The sequence below is a fragment of the Capricornis sumatraensis genome, chromosome 5 (genome assembly GCF_032405125.1).
Source record: "Capricornis sumatraensis isolate serow.1 chromosome 5, serow.2, whole genome shotgun sequence".
NCBI classification, from domain to species: Eukaryota; Metazoa; Chordata; class Mammalia; order Artiodactyla; family Bovidae; genus Capricornis; species Capricornis sumatraensis.
In genome coordinates, this window is record NC_091073.1 from 10,322,564 (window position 1) to 10,345,773 (window position 23,210).

The 23,210-nt window shown below is 49.8% G+C and overlaps 1 protein-coding gene across 15 annotated transcripts in view; it reads right to left on the bottom strand.

Moving 5' to 3' along the window:
* Nucleotides 1–10,681: 10,681 nt before the first annotated feature.
* IKZF1 (IKAROS family zinc finger 1) overlaps nt 10,682–23,210 on the bottom strand; it is a 79,179-nt gene continuing 66,650 nt past the window's right edge. For 7 of the 15 annotated variants that reach the window (XM_068972485.1, XM_068972482.1, XM_068972480.1 and 4 more), the window contains 2 exons: nt 19,261–19,395; nt 10,682–11,462 (listed from right to left, as the gene is read on the bottom strand). In XM_068972485.1, coding sequence (XP_068828586.1) covers nt 10,753–11,462; nt 19,261–19,395 — 845 coding nt within the window. In that variant the 3' untranslated portion in view covers nt 10,682–10,752. Of the gene's footprint in view, nt 11,463–19,254; nt 19,396–23,210 lie in introns of those variants that run through there. The other 8 variants (XM_068972486.1, XM_068972484.1, XM_068972481.1 and 5 more) reach the window with 3 other exon arrangements.

Consider the following 23,210-nt stretch of genomic DNA (forward strand, 5'->3'; position numbering starts at 1 on the left):
CAAGTGGTGTATTTAGACCAATGATGTTTAAAATGAAGATTGATACAGTTGGACTGGAAGCCACCACACTTGTTACTATTTTCTCTGCTTACCCCTTTTGTTTGCTTGTTTTCACTGTCTTCCACTTGTCCTGCTTTCTCCAGCTTTAATTGTTTTGTAAACAGGTTCCTGTCTCCTCTCTCTCTGCCTCTGGTTCAGACTAGCTGTGTCCGGTGGAGCCTGGCTACCCAGTCTCTCAACCCTCCTCCTCCCCATCGACTGTGTCCCCCAGGACTGCCCAGCCTACCCCCTGGATGCGGGCCCCTGCCAGGGCCCACAGGAGAGGGCCCTCCTGGAGACCTCGGGAGCCTGAGGCCTGTGTCCCATTGTCTCCTGTCTTTCTCTGGGGAGATGATGTTGGCCCTGAAGCATGTGGAAAGATGGGAGGCGGATTCAGGAGGAAGAACCCTGGGCTGGGGGGTCCAGGCCATCATCTTGGTGGGATAAGACTTCACAGACCCCAAGGAGCAGCGGACAAGTGTCCGTCCTATATGCCATGTGCCCTCTGGGGCCTGACCCCAATCTTGGAGTAAAGTTTGGGGATGATGAGGCAAGACCTCTGCCTCATAGTCCAATGGAGGAGGCAGCCACTTAACAGAGCACCATGTGAGGCCTGAGACAGACTTAGACAGCTCGGAAGCCTGGAGATCTGGCTTTGAGACAGCTCCAAAGATTAGTAAAGAACAAAGGTTCAGCCTTGTTACATGCCTAGCTCAGCAGCTGGCACGGCTTGGGGAGCATTCCAGGGCCTGTGGGCTCATCATGTGCAGAAGCCTAGGTGCCAGGCTGCCGAAGGTTAGAAGGAGCCTGGAGCGATGCGGAAAATCAGGTCCTGATCAGACCAGATGACATCTGCAAGGGGTGGACTTGGACCCCAGACTAGGCTCCCTGACTCCAGGGCTCCTGGGGTTGGCACAGACCCTCAAGCACATGGCCGTTCAGTCACCAAGTCGAGTCTGACTCTTTGGACCCCGTAGACCGTAGCCCGCCAGGCTCCTGTCCATGGAATTCTCCAGGCAAGAATACTAGGATGGGTTGCCGTGCCTTCCTCCAGGGGACCTTCCCAACCCAGGGATTGACCCTGCAGCTCCTACAGTGCAGGTGGTTTCTTTACCACTGAGGCACCAGGGGAGCCCCCCCGCCCCAGAATGCACTGCAGCTATTTTATTTTTGAACAGTAACACGTATGAGTGTTTTCTTATAGGATGGTATAAAGGCAGCTTCAAAGAATCGTGATACTTAAAGGAGTGGGATCTGGGTATGGGCAGGGGAGCCACACGGGCTTTCTGAAGGGTAGTGCCCAGGGGGAGGAGGGCCCTGAAAGGGGAATCAAGCCGAGGGCCGAGACCACATGCCCTCCTCACTGTGGGGCTTCGGTCCGCCCTTGCCCACAGGAAGCAGGAGGGAGGAAGCTGACGGGGACACAGAGGCAGGTGCGGGGAGCAGAGGCAAGGTGCTCGGAGGCCTGGAGTCCCACCGTGGGGTCCCTCCGAGAGGGAGCAAGGCTTTGAGTGGGGCAGGCACTGCTGTGCTGCCTTCGGGGGCCAGAGACCCTGGGAGTGGGCACGGGAGGCCCCGGATCAGGCAGAGCAGAAGGAGGGAGGCCGGAATCATGCAGGGAGAAAGAAAGTATCTTTGGACAATTCACACACTGAACGTCACATCTAGTTGGTCTGACAAAACATGGGAAAGAAGAAGTGAAATTTGTTAACTGCACCGAGATCCAGGCAGTTCACTTCAGGGGACAGCTTTGGTACCAAATTATCCTTATTATGCAAATCTCCTCCCCAAGCGGCCAGCCTCCAGTTGTGCCTGGGGACTGCGGGGGCCACATCTGCTTCCCGCCCTGCAGTCCCCGTAGCCACAGCCCACCTGCTGGGCTGGCACAGCAGCCCGCTGCCAGGGAGGGGGCGCGGGCAGCCTGTGCTGGGGGAGCGGGGTGGGGGGCCCAGAGGAGACAGCACACAGGGATTATGCCTTGTTCCTGTCCTTGGCTTCCCCAAAAAGCGGAAAAAGTGAGGGGACTTCACACTGAGGTTTTCACCTTCCTCCTTAGGAAAATACAGCCCAGAACTTGGCATGTTTTGAAGCATCTGGTCCCAGCTGAGGCCTGAGGTCCGGGCTGCACCAAGTTCCCCATTTCCTTCCTGCCAGCATCAGCCTCAGGGGTCCCCAGCCCATCCCTGCCTCCGGCATCTCCCTCCCCGGGCCCCCTGCCAACTGTCACGGCCTGTGTCCGGGTGCTCAGCTGGCAGCTTCTTCACAGCCCACTCCTGGTCTCAGCTGCTGTACTGGGCCTGCTTCTCGGCCTCTCCTTTGTGGAGGGGGTCTGGACGCCGGGCTCCCCTCCTGTCTGGGACCATCGCCCTCGTCTCCGTGGGAACAGAGCTCGGCCGCCCTCCCAGCTCGCTCTGCCCTCGGGCTCCTCCTGGGTCCAATCCTGCTTTCTCGCTCTTGACCACCTGACTCTCAGACTGTGACCTGTCTTCACAGCTGACCCCTTCTCGTCACCCAGCGCCTCCCCAGCTTCCCCGCTCAGTCCCCCTGCCCAGCCCACGCTGCCCCTGCCCCCCACTAACCGCTCACACAGGACCTGAGATCTGGGGTCAGCACCTCACAAGTGCTCCGCGTGCAATCACCTCAGTCATCTTCAGGAGAAAATCACACGTGTCCATGCTTACGGACCCGCACCTCAGTCTGTCGGTTGCTGTCACAAATTGCCAGACACCGGGCGGCTTGTGAACAACAGAAGTTCATTTCCCGCAGTTCCGGAAGCTGGAAGTCTTGAAGTCAGGGCCAGGTGAGGCCCCACTCCCGGTGGTGGGTTTCTCACTGTCCTCACAGGAGACCAAGGTGAGGGAGCCCCTTAAAGCCTCTTTATTAGGACACCAATCCCAGCAGGTGGCGCTAGTGGGAAGAGATGCGGGTTCCATCCCCGGATTGGGAAGATGCCCTGGAGGAGGGCGTGGGAACAGACTCCAGTATTCTTGCCTGGAGAATCCCGTGGATAGAGGGGTCTGGCCGGTTACAGTCCATGGGGTTTCGAAGAGTCGGACACGACTGAAGTGACTTAGTACGTAGCAATCCCACCACGAGGACTCCATCCTGATGACTTGGTCACCTGCCAAACGGCCACCTCCAAATACCTTTGGGAGGCAGGATTTCCACATATGATTTCTGGAGAGACGCATTCAGACCATACCAAGCACGTACTATGTGCCGGGTAACTCTTCTTGACACTGAAGATATGGCAGGAAAAAAAACAACCCTGCTCCTGGAGACCACACTCCAGGGAGAGAGAGTCAAACCCTCTGCAGCCCCGCTGCTGGTAGGTTATGCCTTCCCGCCTTGCAGGCCTCCTGCCTGCTCCTCTCCTTGCTCGCCTGCTTCTCATTACGCCACTCTCTTCTCTGCCTCGGGGGGCCCCCCTGCACCTGCTTCTCTCCTCCTCACGCTCCTCTGGCTGCAGGCACTGAGCTTGCTTTCTCTTGCTTTCCTGGGCTCTGCTGCCTGCAGGATGAGGGTTCCACTCCCCCTCCCCTTTCTTGCAGGGCGCGGGCTCAGCCCCCTCAGGCGGGTGCCTGAGTTTACATCCTACCTGCATCCGGCTGGGCGAGTCTGCCTGGACTCAGCAAGTCCACAGTGGTCAGGCACTGAAGCTGGTTCTTCTAATCTAGGTTTCACAGGTAGCACAGCTAGTATTTTGGTTTTCCACTCTCTGACTTTTCTTATCAGGCAAACCCACTCCGGTATTCTTGCCTGGAGAATCCCATGGACAGAGGAGCCTGCCGGGCGGCAGTCCATAAGATCAGAGTCGGACCTGACTGAAGCGACTTAGCACACGTGCACGGGTTGTTTTAAATTTAAGAGGGGAAGAGAGACCTTATTCATTTTGAATAATTATTCACTTCACTAATAAGCAATTATTAAGTTTCTTCCTCTGTCAAAACAGAGAGGGAGGTGACTGGGCTGGAGGAGAGAGGGAGGTGGCTGGGCTGGAGGAGAGAGGGAGGTGGCTGGGCTGGAGGAGAGGGTTAAGGCTGTGTCTGCCTTGATGGGGGCCAGGTGGGTGGGGTCAGCTTGTCTGGACTCGAGGAACTGGCCCCGTAGGAGGCAGGTGGACCCCACCCAGACCTCCTGCTCCAGAAAGGTCAGGAGTGGGTCTTTGGAAACTTCATTTCTGAGAACAAGCCAGGTGATTTTGAGCTGCATTTGAGAACTAGGGTCATGGGGGATTTCTGGATGCCCCAGGGCCTGGGGAAGGCGGTGGGGGTGAGGGAATCTGGAGGCAGTCTTGAGCTGAGAGTTTGGGTTAATGCTGGGAGAGGCCGATAGGAGGACGGGAGCCTGGCCATGAGGCAGAAGTGCTATTCTAGGAGCCGAGCAGCTCTATCTCCACCGCACCCCCCGCCCCGCCCCGACCCTCCCGGTCAGAGGCAGCAAGGGCCAGGCTCTTGGGGAAGGCAGGGAAGATCCAGGCTGTGTAGGCAGCACCTGAGCTCCAGGCCTGCCTGGCAGCTGTGCTGGGCTGCTCTCTGGGTTCCGGAGCAGAAAAAGACCAGCAGGGTTCAGAGTGGTGTCTGGGCTTCTGAACAACGGGGGACTCCTGCCTTGGTGGTCTGAGCACTTCTTCCAAGTCTTGTACTGATTGCCCAGCTCCTAGATGTCTGTTTTGAGCCCTGCTCAGGATTTGGAGTTGAGAGGCTGGCCATATGGAAAAAACGAGACTTTTGGCAACAGCCGAACCAATCCTGTTTCTTAGAGTGCACATACTTTTAGGGAAAACGCAGAACTTCACCAAGGAGTCACAAAACCTCCAAGATGTTTTATTTTGATAGAAAATATGACCAATTAATTGGAAATGGGATCAGAAATCATTGGCACCTGAGTCCCCAATTCTGATGTTTAGCTCCTCAGATTTCACACTAATATGTAAAACACAGCATGTTTTGTAAATTTACAGCACTCATCAGGAATAGAATTGGATGAGCCGCTGTCTTCAGGGAGGATAAAAAACTGCACTCAGGAAACTGCCAGAGCTGCCCCAGGGGGAACAGCAGAGGGGAGCTGTCCGGAACACGCCAGGCTCTCCCAGGTGTGCAGGGAACAGTGTCTGTCTGACAACTGCAGCCACACCCCGCTTCCTTCACTCAGCATCTTCCAGGCCCTCTGTGCAGGGGACCAGGCTCTTTGAACCTTGGTGCATCCACCTGGAAGCAGCTGCAGTCGTCCTGGGGCTGACCAGGCAGACTGTTCCCGATGCTTACCCCTCCCAGGTGTGAATGTGAGCTGTTCCGCTCCTCATCATCACCTCTGCTCATTACCATGAAGGAAACACCCTCCCGGGTCGACTGCCCAGAGTGGGGCTCACCAGGTTGGGCACATGCGGTGGGCGCACCCCTGATTCACTGAGGGCTTGCAAGGGGACCAGAGGAAGCTTAACGGCTTACAGCATCAAAAAGATGCCGAGGATCATCATTCTTAGCATGACTTCAATAATATAAAAGGTAGTGAAAACCAAGAAATGAAGTCTATCATCCTGTGGAATGCTCTTAAAAGGAGGGTTTGAAACTTCACCCTCACTTCTTACCACGTCCTGGGTTCCAGGATGGATTGCTCCTCAACCCCTTCCCAAACTCAGTTGATGAGCTTGAGAGATGTGGGCAGGCCACTGCCCTCCTCAGATCCCTTCTAGTTGAGTGTTGGTTGTTCAGTCGTGTCCAACTCTTTGCAAGCCCATGGACTGTAGCCCACCAGGCTCCTCTGTCTGTGGGATTCTCCAGGAAAGAATATTGGACTGGGTTGCCATTTCCTTCTCCCAGGGATCTTCCCAACCCAGGGATTGAACCCGGGTCTCCTGTGTTGCAGGCAGATTCTTTACCATCTGAGTCACCAGGGAAGCCCGCTTCTAGACACACTCATTTGCCTTGGTAAGGTGCCCACAAACACATTCCTCATTCTCACAAACAGATCCACCCACCACAACCAGCACTGTGGAGTCACTTTTCTGCCTTAAATTGAGCCTAGGTCATTTCTGAGTTAATGCAGACTCGCTTTATTTCTTGAACCCGTGACCACTGAGAAATAACAGGAGGTAACGGTGAAACAGTGGATCTGGCAATGGCTGTGTCATTGTCTTTCTCTAAGCCATGCATTCATTCAGTGCAGTAACTTAAGGGTGCCGAAAACTTCTTTGAAGGTTGCTGCCCCAGCCACTGGGAGAAGGAAATGGCAACCCACTCCAGTGTTCTACAGAGTCGGACACGACTGAAGTGACTTAGCAGCAGCAGCAGCAGCAGCCCCAGCCACTGACACTTATGAAAGGCCCCTAATGCCAGAGCCTGATGTGAAACTGAACAGTCTGTGGATTTCATTCAAGTTTCACCCCATTTGGATCAAATGTTGAACAGTGTAAACTTGATCACTTCATCTTATTTACCAGATTTGAGCCCACACCGTGTCTGGCTGGTTCTCCCAAAGGGCCAGAGGGTTTTAACTACCGAGCATCTCGAGCAGTGAGGGTCTGTGGCAGACAGAGTTGAGACCCCCTGCCCTACACATGCAGCTCAGCAGGGAGACTGCCCCCAGGGTGGCCACTGCGGTCAGCCCCCGCCTCTGGGCCCCACCCCCCGGCTGCCCATCGCTGCACATGACATTAAGCACTGCTCTAAGAAGAGCTGGGGAACAAGTGTCATATTGCCCACGACTTCCACTCACCCTCCAACCCGCAAGTACCCCAAGCCCAGCACAGCTTGGACAGGAGGTGCTCACCTGCCGAAGTGAACTGATGCACTGGCAGCGACAGCGCGTGCATTTGATCACGTATGATCCCACCTTGTCTTGTACCCGCCCCCAAGCCCATCTTCCTCCTCTGACCTGGAGGGAGTCTGTAGCAGATGGCAGGTCTGCACGGCCATTCTCTCAAGACCAGCGTGGGCTTCACAGCATGGGGCAGACAGAGTACTCGCTGCATTTATTAGTTCTATCACCACAGAGTAAGCGTTTTAAAATGTACAAAAGGATACTCTATTCCTCCAATGGCACGCCCCTTGTTCACAGCAAAACAGAAATAATTTAACATCATCATAGAGGCAGATTGGAAATACAACTGCATTTTCTCATTTACAGTCCTGTACAAGTATCTGCCAGAATGGCAGCCGCACATCTAAAGATGCATTAGGTAGATACACATAAATTGAACCCTGAACAGTCACCACACACAACGTTGTAAAAAAGTGTATTAGAAAGTATTGGAAACAAGATTGCATATTCATTTCTGGTCACACTTGTTCACAGTGAATGCTATGGCACCAACAGCATATGTGCTTTTTTTTTCTTTTAATTTCTGATGTCTGTATATCTTAAATAAGTCTAATTTTGGTTTCTTTTAAAGTAAAAAAAAAAACACTCAACTGAAGGAGAGATCTGGATTCTGACTAGCACTGCCCCTTCATTATTGCTGGAACATAAGTGCACGAGAGAAATAGATGTACTTCACAACTCTACAGAATGGTCTACAGAAGTCCATGGCATCTTGCTTTTGTTTTGGCAAGAAGATGATGCTAAGAAAGTCCCACTGAAAACAAAACAAGGAAAGGCACAAAAATAGAAAAAAAAAAAAAAAAAGAACTCACATTGCATTGAGAGATAGCTGTCTTTCTTGATGAAGAGTCTGAGATCTCATTTTTGGTTGATTCTGAATTGGAAGTGAATCGTGCTGGTATCTGAAATGCTAGGTGCTGGGACATGCCCTTGGGTGACAAAGCGATAGTAACACAATTCTTTGCAATCTCTTCTACAAGGACAAGCCCATGCTCTAAGATACGTGATGCAGGAAGACCTGGGTGAGGAGTAGGGTCCAGGTGTTCTGAGTGGAGGGGAGCTGGGTGACCGGGATGGGCTAGAATGCCAAACAGGGACTTCTCATGATCAACGGAACCCACCTGCTCCTGGTGCCCCTCCTTTGGTTGATATTTATTTTCAACACAACGCGAGTGCGTGAAACCTAGTGCCTCCACAGTGGACCCTGAGACACACACTCACATCATCAGTAGCCGAACAAACCACAGAGTAAAACAGGGTAAGGTCATGCAAAATGCTACTTCTACCAGCTAGAAGGAAAACGTCAACAGCTTTGGGTACAGAACATGGCCACCTTTCAAGCATAATTTCATTCCTTGTTGGCATTAATGAAACCTTACTTTAAATACAATAGTTTCAGAGAAAAATGGTGTTACATTAGAAAACCACAACAAAAGGTCTGTAAATAAGGTTATATTGGCTACAAAAGGTGGAGAGAGGGAGGGGAAAGTCCTGGGGAAAACAACTCCTCAGCCACTATTTACAGTGGTGGGTTGAGGTCCATCTGAAGCCTCAGGGGAAAAGATCATTCTGTCCAGCCAATGGACCCCATGGAACAGATGCGGCAGGTGAAACTGGCCTGCAAACTGGACGTATGAGCAGTCTCTCACCCTGAATATGCATCCAGGGGGATAAGGTGGGTCTTTCTTTATCACTTCATGTTGAACGAATGCTGTCCACAGCCCAGAGTTGCCCTCTGCCCCTCACCCAGTGCCTCCGTGTGTCACTGACCAAGCTACTACAACTTTGTCTATTTCCAGGTTCAAAACATCACACAGTTCCGTAAGCAAAGAATCCCATGACTCAAGGATGCTAGGCTGCCACCCTTTCCACAAAACTCAAGTGCACTTGGGAAGGTAAGCTTCTGAAGACTGAAGGCAGGATAGTTCATTGAGAGAATTAAAATGAATTCAAAGGAACAGGAGTCACGCTCGAGACTGCTGACTGGGGACGTTCATGGCAGGGCTTTCATCTCTGGAAGGCTTCCAGACCCTTGATTGGTTTGCAATTCAATTAGAGCAGTGGTTCTCCACTAAGGACACCTTTTTCTTTCCAGGGACATTTCTGGTTGTCAACTGGGGGGTCCTACTGGCATTTATTGGGTAAGTGACCAGTGAAGTGATAGTCACTCAGCGGACTGTAGCCCACCAGGCTCCTCTGTCCATGGGATTCTCCAGGCAAGAATACTGGAGTGGGTTGCCATTTCCTCCTCCAGGGGATCTTCCCAACCCAGGGGTTGACCACATGCTGTTAAATAGCCTAGGATGCCTGGGGAAATCCCCTGCAACCCAGTATCCAGCCCCAAATGTCAAGAGTGCTGAGCCCAGGATCTCTGGAATTGGCTGAAATGCAGAGATGCTTGCGCACAATTTTTGCTGTTTCCTTACGGTCACCTTGGACATTTTTGGTGATGAAAAATACTGGAAACATTTGCAACTGTATGCCCTTCCTGCCAGGTGGTTGAGACGAATGTCCTCAATGATAGCATGAACCTATCCTATTGCTTTCCAGGTTAGGATTGGAACCGTGGACGTCTCTGAGGGCCTTTGAGGGCATGAGCGGTCTTCACTTCCAGAACCGCCTCCCTCTGTCCAGCTGGACCTTGAGGTCTGGTGACGAGATGATCCTGGACACTCCTCCAGTCAGACACATGCATCCTGCCTAGGTGGACACAAGGGTGCAGCTCTCTCCTTGGGGGAAAGCATGTCAGATGGTTTGAAAGTGTGGTTTCAAACAAACAGGTGCTGTGTGTAAGCAGCAGCCTCTGGACTTCACCTGCTAAATTTCCCTGACCTGAAAATGGTCATTCTGAATCCTTCAACGGATATTAAAATGAGAATACTATACACAGAAGGCAGGGAAAGAAATATACCCACAATAAGAAACTCTTGCTTGGAACTACAAACACAACATTAAATGAAGTTTAGGACAGACTTTCTGCGCGAAAACAGGCTTCTGGTCACAGGTGGAACTGGGCAGGAAGGAGTATAGAACCAGACATGAGTGTGGAATTTAGAATAAAGGTTTGGTTTCTGAAGGATTTTATCATCTGAACATTTCAAAAGGAATCAACGTCTAAATTTCAGGGCTGGTGTTCACAATGTTGTGATAGACTCTGGGGGCCCTTAGGAGATGAGAGAGCAGAGAACAGTGGGCCCAGGTGCCCCACGGAAATAGAGTTCACTCCATGGGACAACAGGCCTCCGGAGGCTTCTGGGCTGGGCAACGTCATGACAAAGTTTGGAAAGGGAGAATGGATCCAAAAGGCTCTGCAAGCCCTCCCCTCCCTCTGCCCAGCAGTCACTTTTCCCGGCAGTGTGCAGAATTTGACTTAGAATAATTTCTTCCTTTGGAACCTGTGGCCTGTCGGTGCTGGATGCACGCAGTTTCCGGCCCTGCAAAGAGGGCATTTCACCCCAGGGTCACGGTCACGGCCACAGCGCAGGGGCTGTGCGCCCGGCTCCCGGGACCCTGCAAACCCCATCTGGTGCGCAAAACCACGCTCAGCACGGAACCAGCTCATTCCTTCCCGGGCTTCCGCCTGTTACTCTACAATTCTTTCCGAACATGACCTATCACTTGGAGGCCGGCGATTTCTAGGAAGCAACAGGGGAGGGGATTTCAGCCTGCGGTCTACAGAATCGTCTAGTAAGAGAGCATTCCGGGGGCTCCAAATGGAACTCCACATCTAACAAGAAGAATGTCCTGTTCTCAAAAGCAAATCAACCAAGTCAGAACAAAATGAAGTTCCACCTAGAGCACAAAGCACAGCGGTCCAGTTCAGCCCCGCTGCCCGCCAGGGGGCGCGTGCAGGGCGCGGGCGCTCTTCCGGTGGGCTCGCACAGGCCGGGTTTAGCTCATGTGGAAGCGGTGCTCCCCGCGCGTGATGTGGGATGAGAACTCGTAGCGGTCCTGGCTTTGGTAGCCGCACATGTTGCACTCGAAGGGGTCTCGGAAGCCGTGGCAGCCCATGTGGATGGTGTACATGACGTGGTCCAGGAAGAGCACGCGGCAGTGTTCGCACCTGTACACCTTGAGGGCTTCCCCGCTCGTGCCGATCACGCGCAGCGCGTCCGGGGGGCCCTCGGAGGCCGCGCGCAGCACCTCGTAGGCGGCGTGCTCCTCCTTGATGGACAGGCCGTTGCGCGCGTGGGGGGTGATGTGGTTGGTCAGGTAGATGAGGCCGCCCCGCTGCTCCTCCGTGTTGCTCTCGGTGTCCGTGGAATCTTGGCAGCTGTTGCTCGGGGACGCCTCGCGCTCCGAGGACGCGGACTTGGCCTTCGAGAGCAGCAGCAGGTTCTCCACGGCACCGTCCTGGGCTGAGTGGTTGGAGCGCGCGGGGCCCTCGGCGTGCGGCTTGTGGAGCTGGTACATGGGGCTGAGCACCGGGACCACGTCGGAGCTGCCTGGGGGTGTCTGCACCAGGGGGCGCAGGGACTCGGCCCCCAGGTAGCTGATGGCGTTGTTGATGGCCTGGTCCATCACATGTGTCTGCATCATCTCGTTCTCCTTCTCGTAGCTGGCACTGCCATCGTAGGGCAGTTCCGACAGGCACTTGTCCCCTGTGGGAAGCGGATGACAGTCAGAGAGGCCCAGGTTACCTCTGTGCCTGGCAGCAACAGCTGACAGTTACACCCATGGGGGCAACGACCTCGGGCAGACACACCATGTGGACATCAGCAAAATGGGCAAGGCTGACACGTCTCTGCCCGCCCTGTACCTGGCATGGCGCCCTGTCCGGGGGCGGGGGGTGGGGGGTGGCATTTAAACCAGTTTGTCTACACAAATCAGTAAAGGAGCAGGTGAACCAAGGATGGTGTGCCAATTTAAGTAGCATGTATCCAAACACTAAACCAATACTTGTATTTACTCTGGGTCTTAGTAAACATTTTGAGTGTGCTGAGTGTGCCAATCACTTCAGTTGTGTCCCAGTCTTTGCGACCCTATGGACTATAGACCACCAGCCTCCTCTGTCCATGGGATTTTCCAGACAAGAATACTGGGGTGGGTTGCCATGCCCTCCTCCAGGGGGTCTTCCTGACCCAGGGATTGAACCCATTTCTCTTATGTCTCCTGCATTGACAGGCAGGTTCTTTACCACTAGCGCCACCTGGAAGCTCTATATTTAATTTAAAATTAATATTGAAATGATATGTTTTCCTATAGAGTTCTAAGTAACTCACAATGGCTGGTTAACATCACTAATTTATTTAATTCAAGCAATTATATGATTATAACAATGTGTGATAGGTCATATATTTTAAGTTCATAACTATAATACTCTAGAATAAAGCTCAATCAAAAATACAGAAACTTTATATTCTGCATAGTGAAATGGTATCAGTCTTGTCAACAACAAAAAGCTGGCTCTGACTTGCGTGAGAGTGAAAAGCACCATCAGATGTACCAGCCTCCACATCTTCCCTGGCCTCTTAATTCCATGCCTGCTTCTCAGTTCTTAGCAGCAAGGAGCCTGTGCAGCGGTCATTTGGTGGAAAGTTGGTAGAAAGTTGAGAGCAGCCGGAGCAAGCTCCAGGGGTGACATTTACTTGTTCCTTCAAACAATTACTGAGCAGGAATGATTCAAGAAATTACTGTCAATGACTTGTCAGCGAGTTTGGCCTCAAGAAGCCTAAGGTTTAATATCACGGTTTGTAGGAGGCAGCGAGATCGCTTCCCCTGGAAAGGGGAAATTTGAGAAAAGATTTGACTTCTTGTAATTAGCTTTTGAGTACAAGTTTTCATAAAGAAATAAAATTACTATCCTTGAAGATAACACCTTCTTGATGTACAGATTCTAAGCTCAGTAGGAAACCTTGGCTTAACTAGCAAATTCATGAGTGAACTGTCTGCCTCACTGTTAAGGTCTATTGATCCACTTTACTTTCAGTGATGGTTAGTTAATAAGTCATGGGTGGAGGGACATTCAGAGGCAGGTATGAGCTGTTTACGTTTCAACCCTCCTTCTCTTTCCTTCTCTCAACACATGTCCACCGAGTGTCCACCCTGGACCAGACAGGAAGGACAGAATGGCCAACAAGTAGCACCCTTCACAGCCCACAGAGGAGACAGAGATTAGTGCAGCGTCACATAGGGCGCATCCCTGTCTGGGAAGTTCTGGGAAGGAAAAGGGAGGTTTGCTGTGGGGACTTAATTCTGCTTTCTAGTATGATGACGCATATTTCTGGATGGTTGATGTCACAGATTTTTAAAGGATTATGAATAAGTCTGAGAACTACGGAGTAGTTCATCCTTCAGCTGCTAAGCACCAGCTGCAGACTGTGATATGTGTCCCACACAGGGAGCAGCAAGAAGAAACTAAGGGGAGAGGGAGCTAGGAGACCCAGGGAAGACTATATTAAAGGACGCTGGCAGGCTTTGAAGGAAGAAGGGCTCTTCTCCATCACGTGTGTGCATGTGTGCTAAGTTGCTTCAGTTGAGTCCAACTCTGTGCAACCTTATGGCCTTGGAGCCCGTCACGCTCCTCTGTCCATGGGATGCTCCAGGCGAGAATACTGGAGTGGGTTGCCATTTCCTCCTCCAGAGGATCTTCCCAAACCAGGGGTTGAACCTCTTATGTCTCCTGCACTGGCAGTTGGGTTCTTTACCACTCACACCACCTGGGCAGCCCTACTGGCGGAAGGCAGAAGTGAGGATGCCTCTGGCTGCCCAGGGGCCCAGGTTATGGCTGACGGTGGCTGGCGAGACCGCTCATGGTGGAGACCCTCACACCTCCCACACTGACACCTGACATCATGGCCTGCAGCCAGTTCCAGCAACAGAAGGGTAAACTGCTCCAGAGTTCCTAGGCTTACTAACAGTCCTTAATAAATCTGAGGCCACTGACAGCTATCCAGAAGTATGCCGCGTCGGACTAGAAAGCATCCTGAGGCCCTGCTTCTTGCTTTGTTGGCGTGTGTATCACACAGCGGCCTGGCTCCCTTTCATCTCAGTCTGCTGGTAGTCAGGAGTGGCACACGCCCTGACCGCGGTGCCACGTGACCCTTACATGATGCACAGATACTTGTCCATGGCCAGACACACCCTCTGCAGAGCCAGGATATATTGGAATCTCTATGGAAGTTGGGTGGCAGTGATCACAGAGGTGGTGTTTCTCCCCATTAAGGTAACTGAACAGCAATACAGACGCCATGTGATTTTTTCCCCCTATTTTTGTATCAAGGTGATAAATGTCTAGTTACATTAACCCCAGAGGAAAATGAGTCCCTTTGGCCTGGTCTATCCCTCCATTAAAGCCTGGCAGGGTGGGGAAGGGAGTGGGCTTCACGACAATTCTGATACATATAAAGTGCTTATAGCTCCACCCAAAATGGTGCTTTCCCACTAATGATCCCATTTCTCCCAGAGTCATTATTCTGTGCTTTCCTGAGCAACTGTTCTTTAAAACTGGGTATCAACAATAAAAGGATGTAGGGGGAAGACCCACGTGGCATATTAAAACCACCCACAGAATTTCTCTTCCCTTAATATTCCACAGAGTGAGAAAATCCCACAACATTCACTTGGGCAGAATGCTAAAGAAAGGTACATAGTCTAAGGAAATACATATTTATAAAAATCAAGGAAAGAAAATTCTGGCATGAGATACATGGCTAAGCTTGACAGCTGATTTTACTTATAAAACCTTAAGTGTGAAGCAACAAAATCCTCAGCAGTTTCCCTAACATCCTCATATCCATAGAGAATCAATTCAAATAGCTGTCTTTTTTCACTTCTGATCAAAACCTGGTTGAAACCTCTCCTAATGAGACCAGGTGACACTGGATGGGCGAGCGCTGAGGTTGATTCACTAGGTGAGAGATGAGAGTTAAGTCCTCAATGTTGTGGACTGGGAGGAAACACCCCAAGGGCCAGAGCATCCTCTGGCAGCTAGAAATACTTCCCAACCAGGTACAGTGATAAACTGGTTTAGGGCATTTAGCCAAATCTCAGAATGAGGGAGAAAGGACAGAGAGGAAGTGTTTTAACAAAGACTGCACTTTGCCTTCCTTGAACTCCTCCAACCTCATCCCTGGCATTCCTTCAGCACTGAGAAAAGCTGAGCTCGCTCAGAAACAAACAAACAAACAAAAAACCACATCTCAGGTACAATGGGAAGAACAGCAAACATCAGTCAAGCTCTATCAGCCCAAGTCAAATAAGCAAGATGAAAAGAAAAGGTCATGGTTACTGTGAATATATTTTCTAGCAAGACAAGGGAAGAAAGGAAGTAAAATATAGAACAATAAGCCCATCCTCAGAAAAAGCCTAATTCAAGGAAGAGAAGAATGTCTCATAACTGCTTTGTGACATGAATTCAGTTAAAAAGATACTGAAACCTGATGGGCTAGAACAACACAATAAGATGAAAAAGGAGATTTTAGATCTCAGGAAACAAAATGAGGTCCAAACAGTGTTATTTACAGATAATACAGGGATTAGAAATAGCAAGCAATAGAACATAAACTCCTGAAAATGGAATCACTGATCGAGAGGAAAAACACAAGATAGTAACAGGGAATAAATGTGAAAAGGGCAAAAAAAAAAAAAAAATCAACTTAGAGAAATGCTAACAGATATGGAAGACAAACTCTCCAATAAAAGGATGACTGGTATCTCTGAACAGAGATCATAACAAATGGAACAAAATACATATTCATATAAAAGAGAATTTCCAAGAAATAAAACAGAAAAGAAGGGAATCCCCAGATTAAAATGTCAGGAAATTTTTATTCAGAATGCAAAACACCAAGATGCAACCTAGTTGTATTCAACTTTTAGGTTAAAGAAAAAACTCTTCGGGTACTCAGACAGAAAATGGGACTCTTGCCTTCGGTCATGATGGCAAAATCTAGAAAGTTCTAGACTGGGGGAACAAAGACTGTGACCAACCTCGCTCGTCACAACGTTCTTCAAGAAGAAAGGCAGCAGGCAGACCTCCTCAAACACAGAAACGTATATGGAAACAACACCTGCAGAAGCTTCTTGAAAACAGCTGCTTGCATGCAAAGCCCAATCAATTAAGAGAGCGTTCAAAATAAATAGAAAGAGTACTAAGGGTCTCCCCCAGCGGCTCAGTGGGGAAGAATCTGCCTGCCTTACAGGAGACACAGGAGATGCAGGTTTGATCCCCGGGTTGGGAAAATCCCCTAGAGAAGGAAACAGCAACTCCCTCCAGGATTCTTGCCTGGAGAATCCCACGGACAGAGGAGCCTGGCAGGCTACAGTCCACAGGGTTGCAAAGAGCTGGGCACGACTCAGTGACCAAGCATGATAGGAAGAGGGCAGGGTCTGAGCCTCTCTTGAATGAAAACTTGGAGCTCTTCCAACCCCACCACTACTGGGCCAGCTTGTACTGTAACAGCTGGGTTTCTGCACACTCTTTCTGAAATCATATAAGAAGATAAAATCAGCTTCTAGAGGTAAAGAGAGGTCTTAGAGGTCCATTTCCTTTTTGATTTTTGGCATGGAGAAACCATGACAAGGGAGGAGGGGTTGATGAAAACCCCATCAAGTTGATGTGAGGGCAAGAGGCATTATTTCAGAAATAAACTGCCAGGCACCAAACTCTTGGGGAAACATCTACCAGCCTGCACTGCTGGTTCTGAGCCCCTCTTTCCAATCTCCACTCCGGCACCCTCTGCCTCCGACCCCCACCCCACTTCTCCTGTGTGGTCCACCTCTTCGCAGGGACTTCTTTTAACCTTAGTTTTGTTTGATCAGAGAGAGGGGTTCTGTTTTTTTTTATTCTTTATATATATATATATATATATATATATTTTTTTTTTTTTCAAACAAAAACTATCTAAATCTCAATACAACACCTAAACTGTGCTCTCCCTGGAGGTAGCTACGGCAGTTTCACCGATGGTAATTTGGTCTGAAGTCTCCATCAGCCATAGGGGCTGAAACACCCATTCACAAAGCCCTTGCCATCCTGTGGTTCAGCTGGTAAAGAATCCGCCTGCAATGCAGAAGACCTGGGTTCGATCCCTGGGTTGGGAAGATCCCCTGGAGAAGGGAAAGGCTACCCTCTCCAGTATTCTGGCCTTGAGAATTCCATGGACAATGCAGTCCATGGGGTCGCAAAGAGTCGGACATCCCTGAGTGACTGTTTTTTTGGGCATCCTCCAGTTTTCTGATCTGAAGAGGGAAGTGGTACCCAGCTCCCCAGGGCCCATGACGGTCCAACCATCCTCAGACACACTTGCTGCTCCATCTCCCCTGGTTACGGGGGCCCCCATCCCCCTTCCACCACACACGGCCTCCTGGGAGGGGTGAGGGGCCCTGTTCTCACTCCCACCTGGTGCTGCTTGAAATCCCACCCCTAGAAGTCAGTGCTCTGAGTCACCTTACCCCCTTTCTGCACAGGAAGTGAGCGGCCTCCCCATTTCTCACAGTCTAAAGGCTCACACTCCTGTGGGTGACTCTCCACACTCTTGTCTGCAGCCGGTGCTTTGAAAAGTGTTTTTTAACTGATTCCTTCCTCCCGTCACCCCTCCCAACTCCAGGCCTACGAAAAACCTCTACTTAAAACGTGATCAAAATGGAGCCTTTTCTTCAGTGTTGGAGAGAGGCTGGAACCCAAGAACCTGGCCTCCCCTTGGGTCCTGTCCTCTCCTGCAAGCCAGCACCCACCCCACGCCTGACTACTGACCCCATTCTAGCACCATCCTCTCTCCTAACACACATTCCCCAGGTTTCCACGGGGCATCATTCAGAAAGTCCTTCAAAATGGACAGACCAAACCCAGACTGTCAATTCCCAGAACCTGTCAATGGCACATGTGTTCCTGAGTCCCCATGACTTGCGGTTTCCATCACCCGTGTGGCCCACCTTCCTCTTTCACCAGCCTCTGCCCCATATCTTCCTCTTTCCAGGCCACCAAGGCCCCACGTTCTCCCATTTCCAATCAATTTTTGGCACCAGAGGTCTCTATTTTCCAAGAGGTGACTCCAGTTAAAGACATGCCAGCGCTCTCTTCCGCCTGCTGGGTTAAGGCTGTATTTCTCACCTTGGCATCCAAAGGCCATTCACCTGTGACCAGAGCTGACTGGGGCTTTGCTACTCAGGGGATTCCCTGAGGGGCCGTGACTCATCCTGGAATCTGCTTCTCAAGCCTTCCACATGTGCCCCTCAAGTCCCCAACCAGCATCACCACTGCTCTGTATTTGTTCTGATCTGCCTAGAATCCTCCTCCATTCTTCCACTGAGAAAAATGTGGAGAAATCCTCTTCCTATCTCAAGGTCACTGTCAACTTCACAAGCTTTTACTGATCCGTTCCCTGGATGTGACCCTCCCCTCCCCCATCCTCTTTCCATATTATCTTCATAATGCCACCTTCACACTGAGGGTGTTAAATGTTCTCACATCCTGGTGTTACTCTATGTTCATAAAACCCTGTGTGTGTGTGCTTAGCCACCCAGCCGGGTCTGACTCTTCCTGACCCCATGGACTGCAGCCCACCAAGCTCTTCTGTCCATGGGATTTTCCAGGCAAGAGTAATGGAGTGGGTTGCCATGCCCTCCTCAAGGGGATCTTCCCTACTCAGGGATCAAACCCAGGTTTCCAGCATTGCGAGCAGATTCTTTACTGTCTGAGTCACGAGAGAAGCCCATAACAGCCTGTGAGATATGTAAAGGATGGAGCTTGGGCTGCAGAGGAGAGTCGTTTCGCAAGGTGATAGCTCACACCTGGCTGTGAACTCACACCCTCAGGCTGAGTCCCAGCCCAGTGCCTCTCTACCCTCCCACCTGCCCAGGTGTTACCCTAGTCACACGTCTAGTGCCAGGGCTGGACGACAGGGCTGTGGGTGCGCCCACCGTCTACACTGGAGGAAAGGGTTACCCCACCCTGACAGTACCGCACAGATGCCGAGCAGTGAAAACAGCAATCGAGGCTGAGGCTACTCCTTGCTGTTCAGCTCGCAGGCCAGTTGCCCTGCAGTTCTGCCCTTTTAGACTTTGAAGTAGCCCCCGTGGGGAGTATTATGAACTTTGGACAAAGGAGCCACTGAGGCTCAGCAAGGTTGCTGGGGCTGGGGGTCTGGGCGGTGTGCCCTCTGCCCTGGGCTCACTGATCAGCCATCCCTGATAGCCACAGGGCAGACCTCATCAGGTGCCCCAGACCTTGCAAAACCACCTCGAAGAACAGCTCCTGGGAGAAGATCTGGTAGTTTTAAGAAGCCTATCAGAAAACCATTCCAAGAGACTTGAGAAACGTTAAGCTTGCTAAATTTTGCCTTTTTTTTTTTTTTTGAAAAAACGAGATATGTTTCCTTTCTTTTTCCCTCAACTAATCACTGTCTAAAGCACCCACATGGTTGTTCTTTTAAGAGACAGGAAACGTTTAACTCTTACCAACAAATTTCTGAGGCATAGAGCTCTTACGTTTGGCGACGTTACTTGCTAGTCTGTCCAGCACAAGGGAGCGGTCTGATCCCATCTTGCACAGATCTTCTGCCATTTCACTGTGATTAGTTTCTTCTTTAATGACTAAAGTCAAAGACAGTTAGAGAGACCAGTTTAGAAACGCTTATAGTCAAAGGATTTGGTCTCGTCATCCAGCGTTAAATCTGACATGTGCTAAGTGCCTACAAGAGCCAGCATCTTTGCGGAGATTATTTCTAATCTTCCCAGCAACCCTGCCAGCCAGAGGAGGATCAGAGCTGATGACACCTGCCTCATTCCCTAAGATCAGGGAACAAGCACCACCACTCTCCCCAGAAACTGGACTGTGATTTTACAATTGCGTCCCATTGACAAGTGCTCTTAACGTTTCAAATACTCCCCCGTACACTCATTCAGTCACTCCTGACAACAGCCCTCTTGAGAATGAAAGAAGTCTCAGCAAAAACGATCTAAGGGTCTGACTCTGTCACACTGAACAGAAATGTAGGAGAAACGTGGTCACGAGAATGCTGCAGCCAACCCTGGCGAGAGGGGAAAGAACTCGGGAGTTCCTGGGCCCTGAACACAGCAACCTGGAAAGTCAAAGAGCAAGCACTGTAGGGAAGCTGGAAACTGTGGTGATGAGAGGTGATCTAGGGAGTACTTCTAGCTGGTCTTTGCTTGGCTACGCAATCCCTTTCTTTCCATAGCTGAAGATACAGCTATATATTCTGCATAGCCTCTCCGTGTACTAGTTTTTCTGGTTGGACTTTTGGAAATATAAATTTTTCATCTCCTTGCAATTTCTCCTAATATGCGAGAAGCTAAAAATCTAAACTGACTTCTTTCCTAATGGTTAATGAATTCTTCCCAAACCAATTCTGTAGAGTTCATTGAAATCCCACTACTCTGTGTGTCTTCCTTTCTTAGATAGGACATGCTGATTGATCACAGGGTCTCTGGAAGGTTTATCCATTTCTATTATTGATTTCTCTGTCTATTCTTCAAAGAGGTCCAGCTGACAGCAATGTTTTAATATAACACTGGACATTACTTTTCTTTTTTAAAAATGTCAATTCCTCTTTTATTTTATATTATTCCAACAAGATCGACAAATTGACAAAATTTGACACTAATTTTGTGCTGAAAACATCCATGACCCCAGAAGACACACGTGCAGCATCCAGGCCTTTCTCCCCCGTGGTTCCCCTGTGTTTCTGGCCCCAGCACAGCTGGTGAGGCCAGAAGCAATTCTGAGCATTTCTAAGCATTTTTTTCTTTAGCTCTCCTTTTTTTTTTTTTTTGTGGTTCCATGAAGTCTAATGGGATCTTAGTCCCCTGACCAGGGATTGAATCTGTCCCCCTTCACTGGTAGTTCAGAGTCTTAACCCATGGACTGCCAGGAAAATCCCTGTTTCTAAATTTTAGGTTTTCATTGCTTCACAATGAACGCCACGTTGAAAACATATATTTCATATCAGCGATTACCACTGGTAACTGACTTTTTAGCCTTGGAAATGTGGGTTTCTTGTTAAATAGGTAAACATAATAGCTCACATCCTGATTTACGGTGGTGGGGTGGGGTATGAATAAAACCCATAGAAGTCAATTGCACTGGTTGTCTTCTTGATCAAGCTGACACGCTTCCTGATTTGCCCATCCTTTTCTGCAAACGCGGACTCTGTGGCCCAGGGTGCCTACAGCACCTTGAGCTGGGTTTCCTTTCTGCCAGACCATGGGGCCTCCTGAGACCCTCAGAACCACCACAGTGAGGGACCACAAGTCCAGAGCTCCCAGACCACTGATATATTTCTCTCTAAGCTTCTAACACAATCTATGCACCTAAAGGCTCAAGAGAAACTTATGTTTTCTATAAAGACATTAGGAAATTATAGCAGATGACCAGAAAGCTTCTTCCTAAATAAAATCATATTCAGAAAAATTAAATCTTGGCCATGTCTCATAAACTAGGCTTTGTCTTTACCTAAGCCCAAAGAATGGCCGCAACCTAAGGTGGACTGGAGGGGTTCAAGCCTATTTCAGGGCCCATGTGCATGCTTGTGAGGCCTGGTCCCAGGAGGTGTGGAAGGGATGCGCATGAGAAATGCACAGAAAGTATAGGTCAGCCGGCCCGAGCCCAGTGAGGCCCTCACCCACTGCCTGCCTGCGCCTTGATGCAGCCTTGAAGGGCCTTCTTCAAAGGGCTTTTATGGATCCTCCACCAGCATGAACTTCACACAAGAAGCCTCATCTCCTGAGAACAGGACTAAAAGCCACGGTATGGAATTCCAAACCATCTGACCCGCAAAGGGAACCAGTTTGCATCTTAGGACTAAATGAATTCTGACCATAGGGTACTATGTAATATATATATCCCTGACGTCAAGGTGTCCAGGAAGTCCCTGATGTGTGGATTCAGGTGAGGGCATGACACAGATCTCTGCTCAGAGCCTTTCCATGAGGTCGGTCAGGCAGGAACTGCCTGACTCCCACCTAAGAGACAAGCCTAAGAGGCATTTGGAAACAGAGTCAGAGGCATTTGCATCCAGGTCTCGGTGAAGGAGAAGCTCCCCGAAGCCCATTGGACGTTAGGGCTTGTCTGTTTAGTCATGAAAACAGTGGAGGCAACCTGTGAGCTCTGCTGGGCCTCTGGATCATCTTGCTATCCCAATTCCATGTGTGCAGTTTAGGAGGGAAATTCAGATTACTATCTCAGTAGAGTCCCCTGGACTGCAAGATCAAACCAGTTCATCCTAAAGGAAATCAGTCCTGAATATTCACTGGAAGGACTGATGCTGAAGCTGCAGCTCCAATACTTTGGCCACCTGATGCGAAGAACTGACTCATTGGAAAAGACCCTGATACTGGGAAAGATTGAAGGCAGGAGGAGAAGGGGATAACAGAGGATGAGATGGTTGGATGGTATCACCGACTCGATGGACATGAGTATGAGCAAGCTCTGGGAGTTGGTGATGGACACAGAAGACTTGTGTGCTTCAGTCCATGGAGTTGAAAAGAGTCTGAGATGACTGAGTGGCTGAACTGAACTCATCTTCAGTAGGACTTGGCATGGTATATAATATGTCCTCAGGAAATATTTGTTGAGTAGATAAATGACTTATTTAATCATTCATTAAAAGCACTGACTTTCATACCCATTTTTTTAACAGAAAAATGTAATACCAAGTATTTACATTTTATATAATCATCTTCTCATCCCTTAATCTCCTACTCGAGGGTTTGGCCACAAATTGATATATTATTATTATTATTATTAATACCTACTCTCCTCTCTTCCACTAAGCTATAATGCCTTTATGTTCTAGAAATAGACCTTAGACTTTCAAGGAAGCTAAAAGATAACTTGATGCAATCTCCCCATTTTACAGGTGAGAAGATTAAGGCCCAGATTGACCCCAGATCAGTGGGGGAAATGGTACTAGGACCACAGAACCCTACTCCTTGATGCCAAGACTACTCAATTTTTAGGACTTTATTCTGACACCAACTACTCTTTCTGCTGATCTCAGCTGCCATTAGTAATCTGAGCATTACTGAATTCACTTAATAGCACTGAAGCACACTTAAAAACAGGGCTTCCCTTTCAGTCAGTAAAGCATCTGCCAGCAATGCAGGAGGCCTGGGTTTGATCCCTGGGTCAGGAAGACCCCCTGGAGAAGGAAATGGCAACCCACTCCGGTATTCCTGCCTGGAGAATCCCATGGACAGAGGAGCCTGGTGGGCTACAGTCCATAGGGTCGCAAGAATCGGACATGACTTAGCAACTAAAACCACCACCCCACTTAAAAACAGGATAGTAAGCCTCATGTTACATGTATCTAATCCCAATAACAAAATAAAATAAATGTTAACATTTAAAACTAATAACCTGAGAGTCCCCTGGTGGATTTTTCTTTATG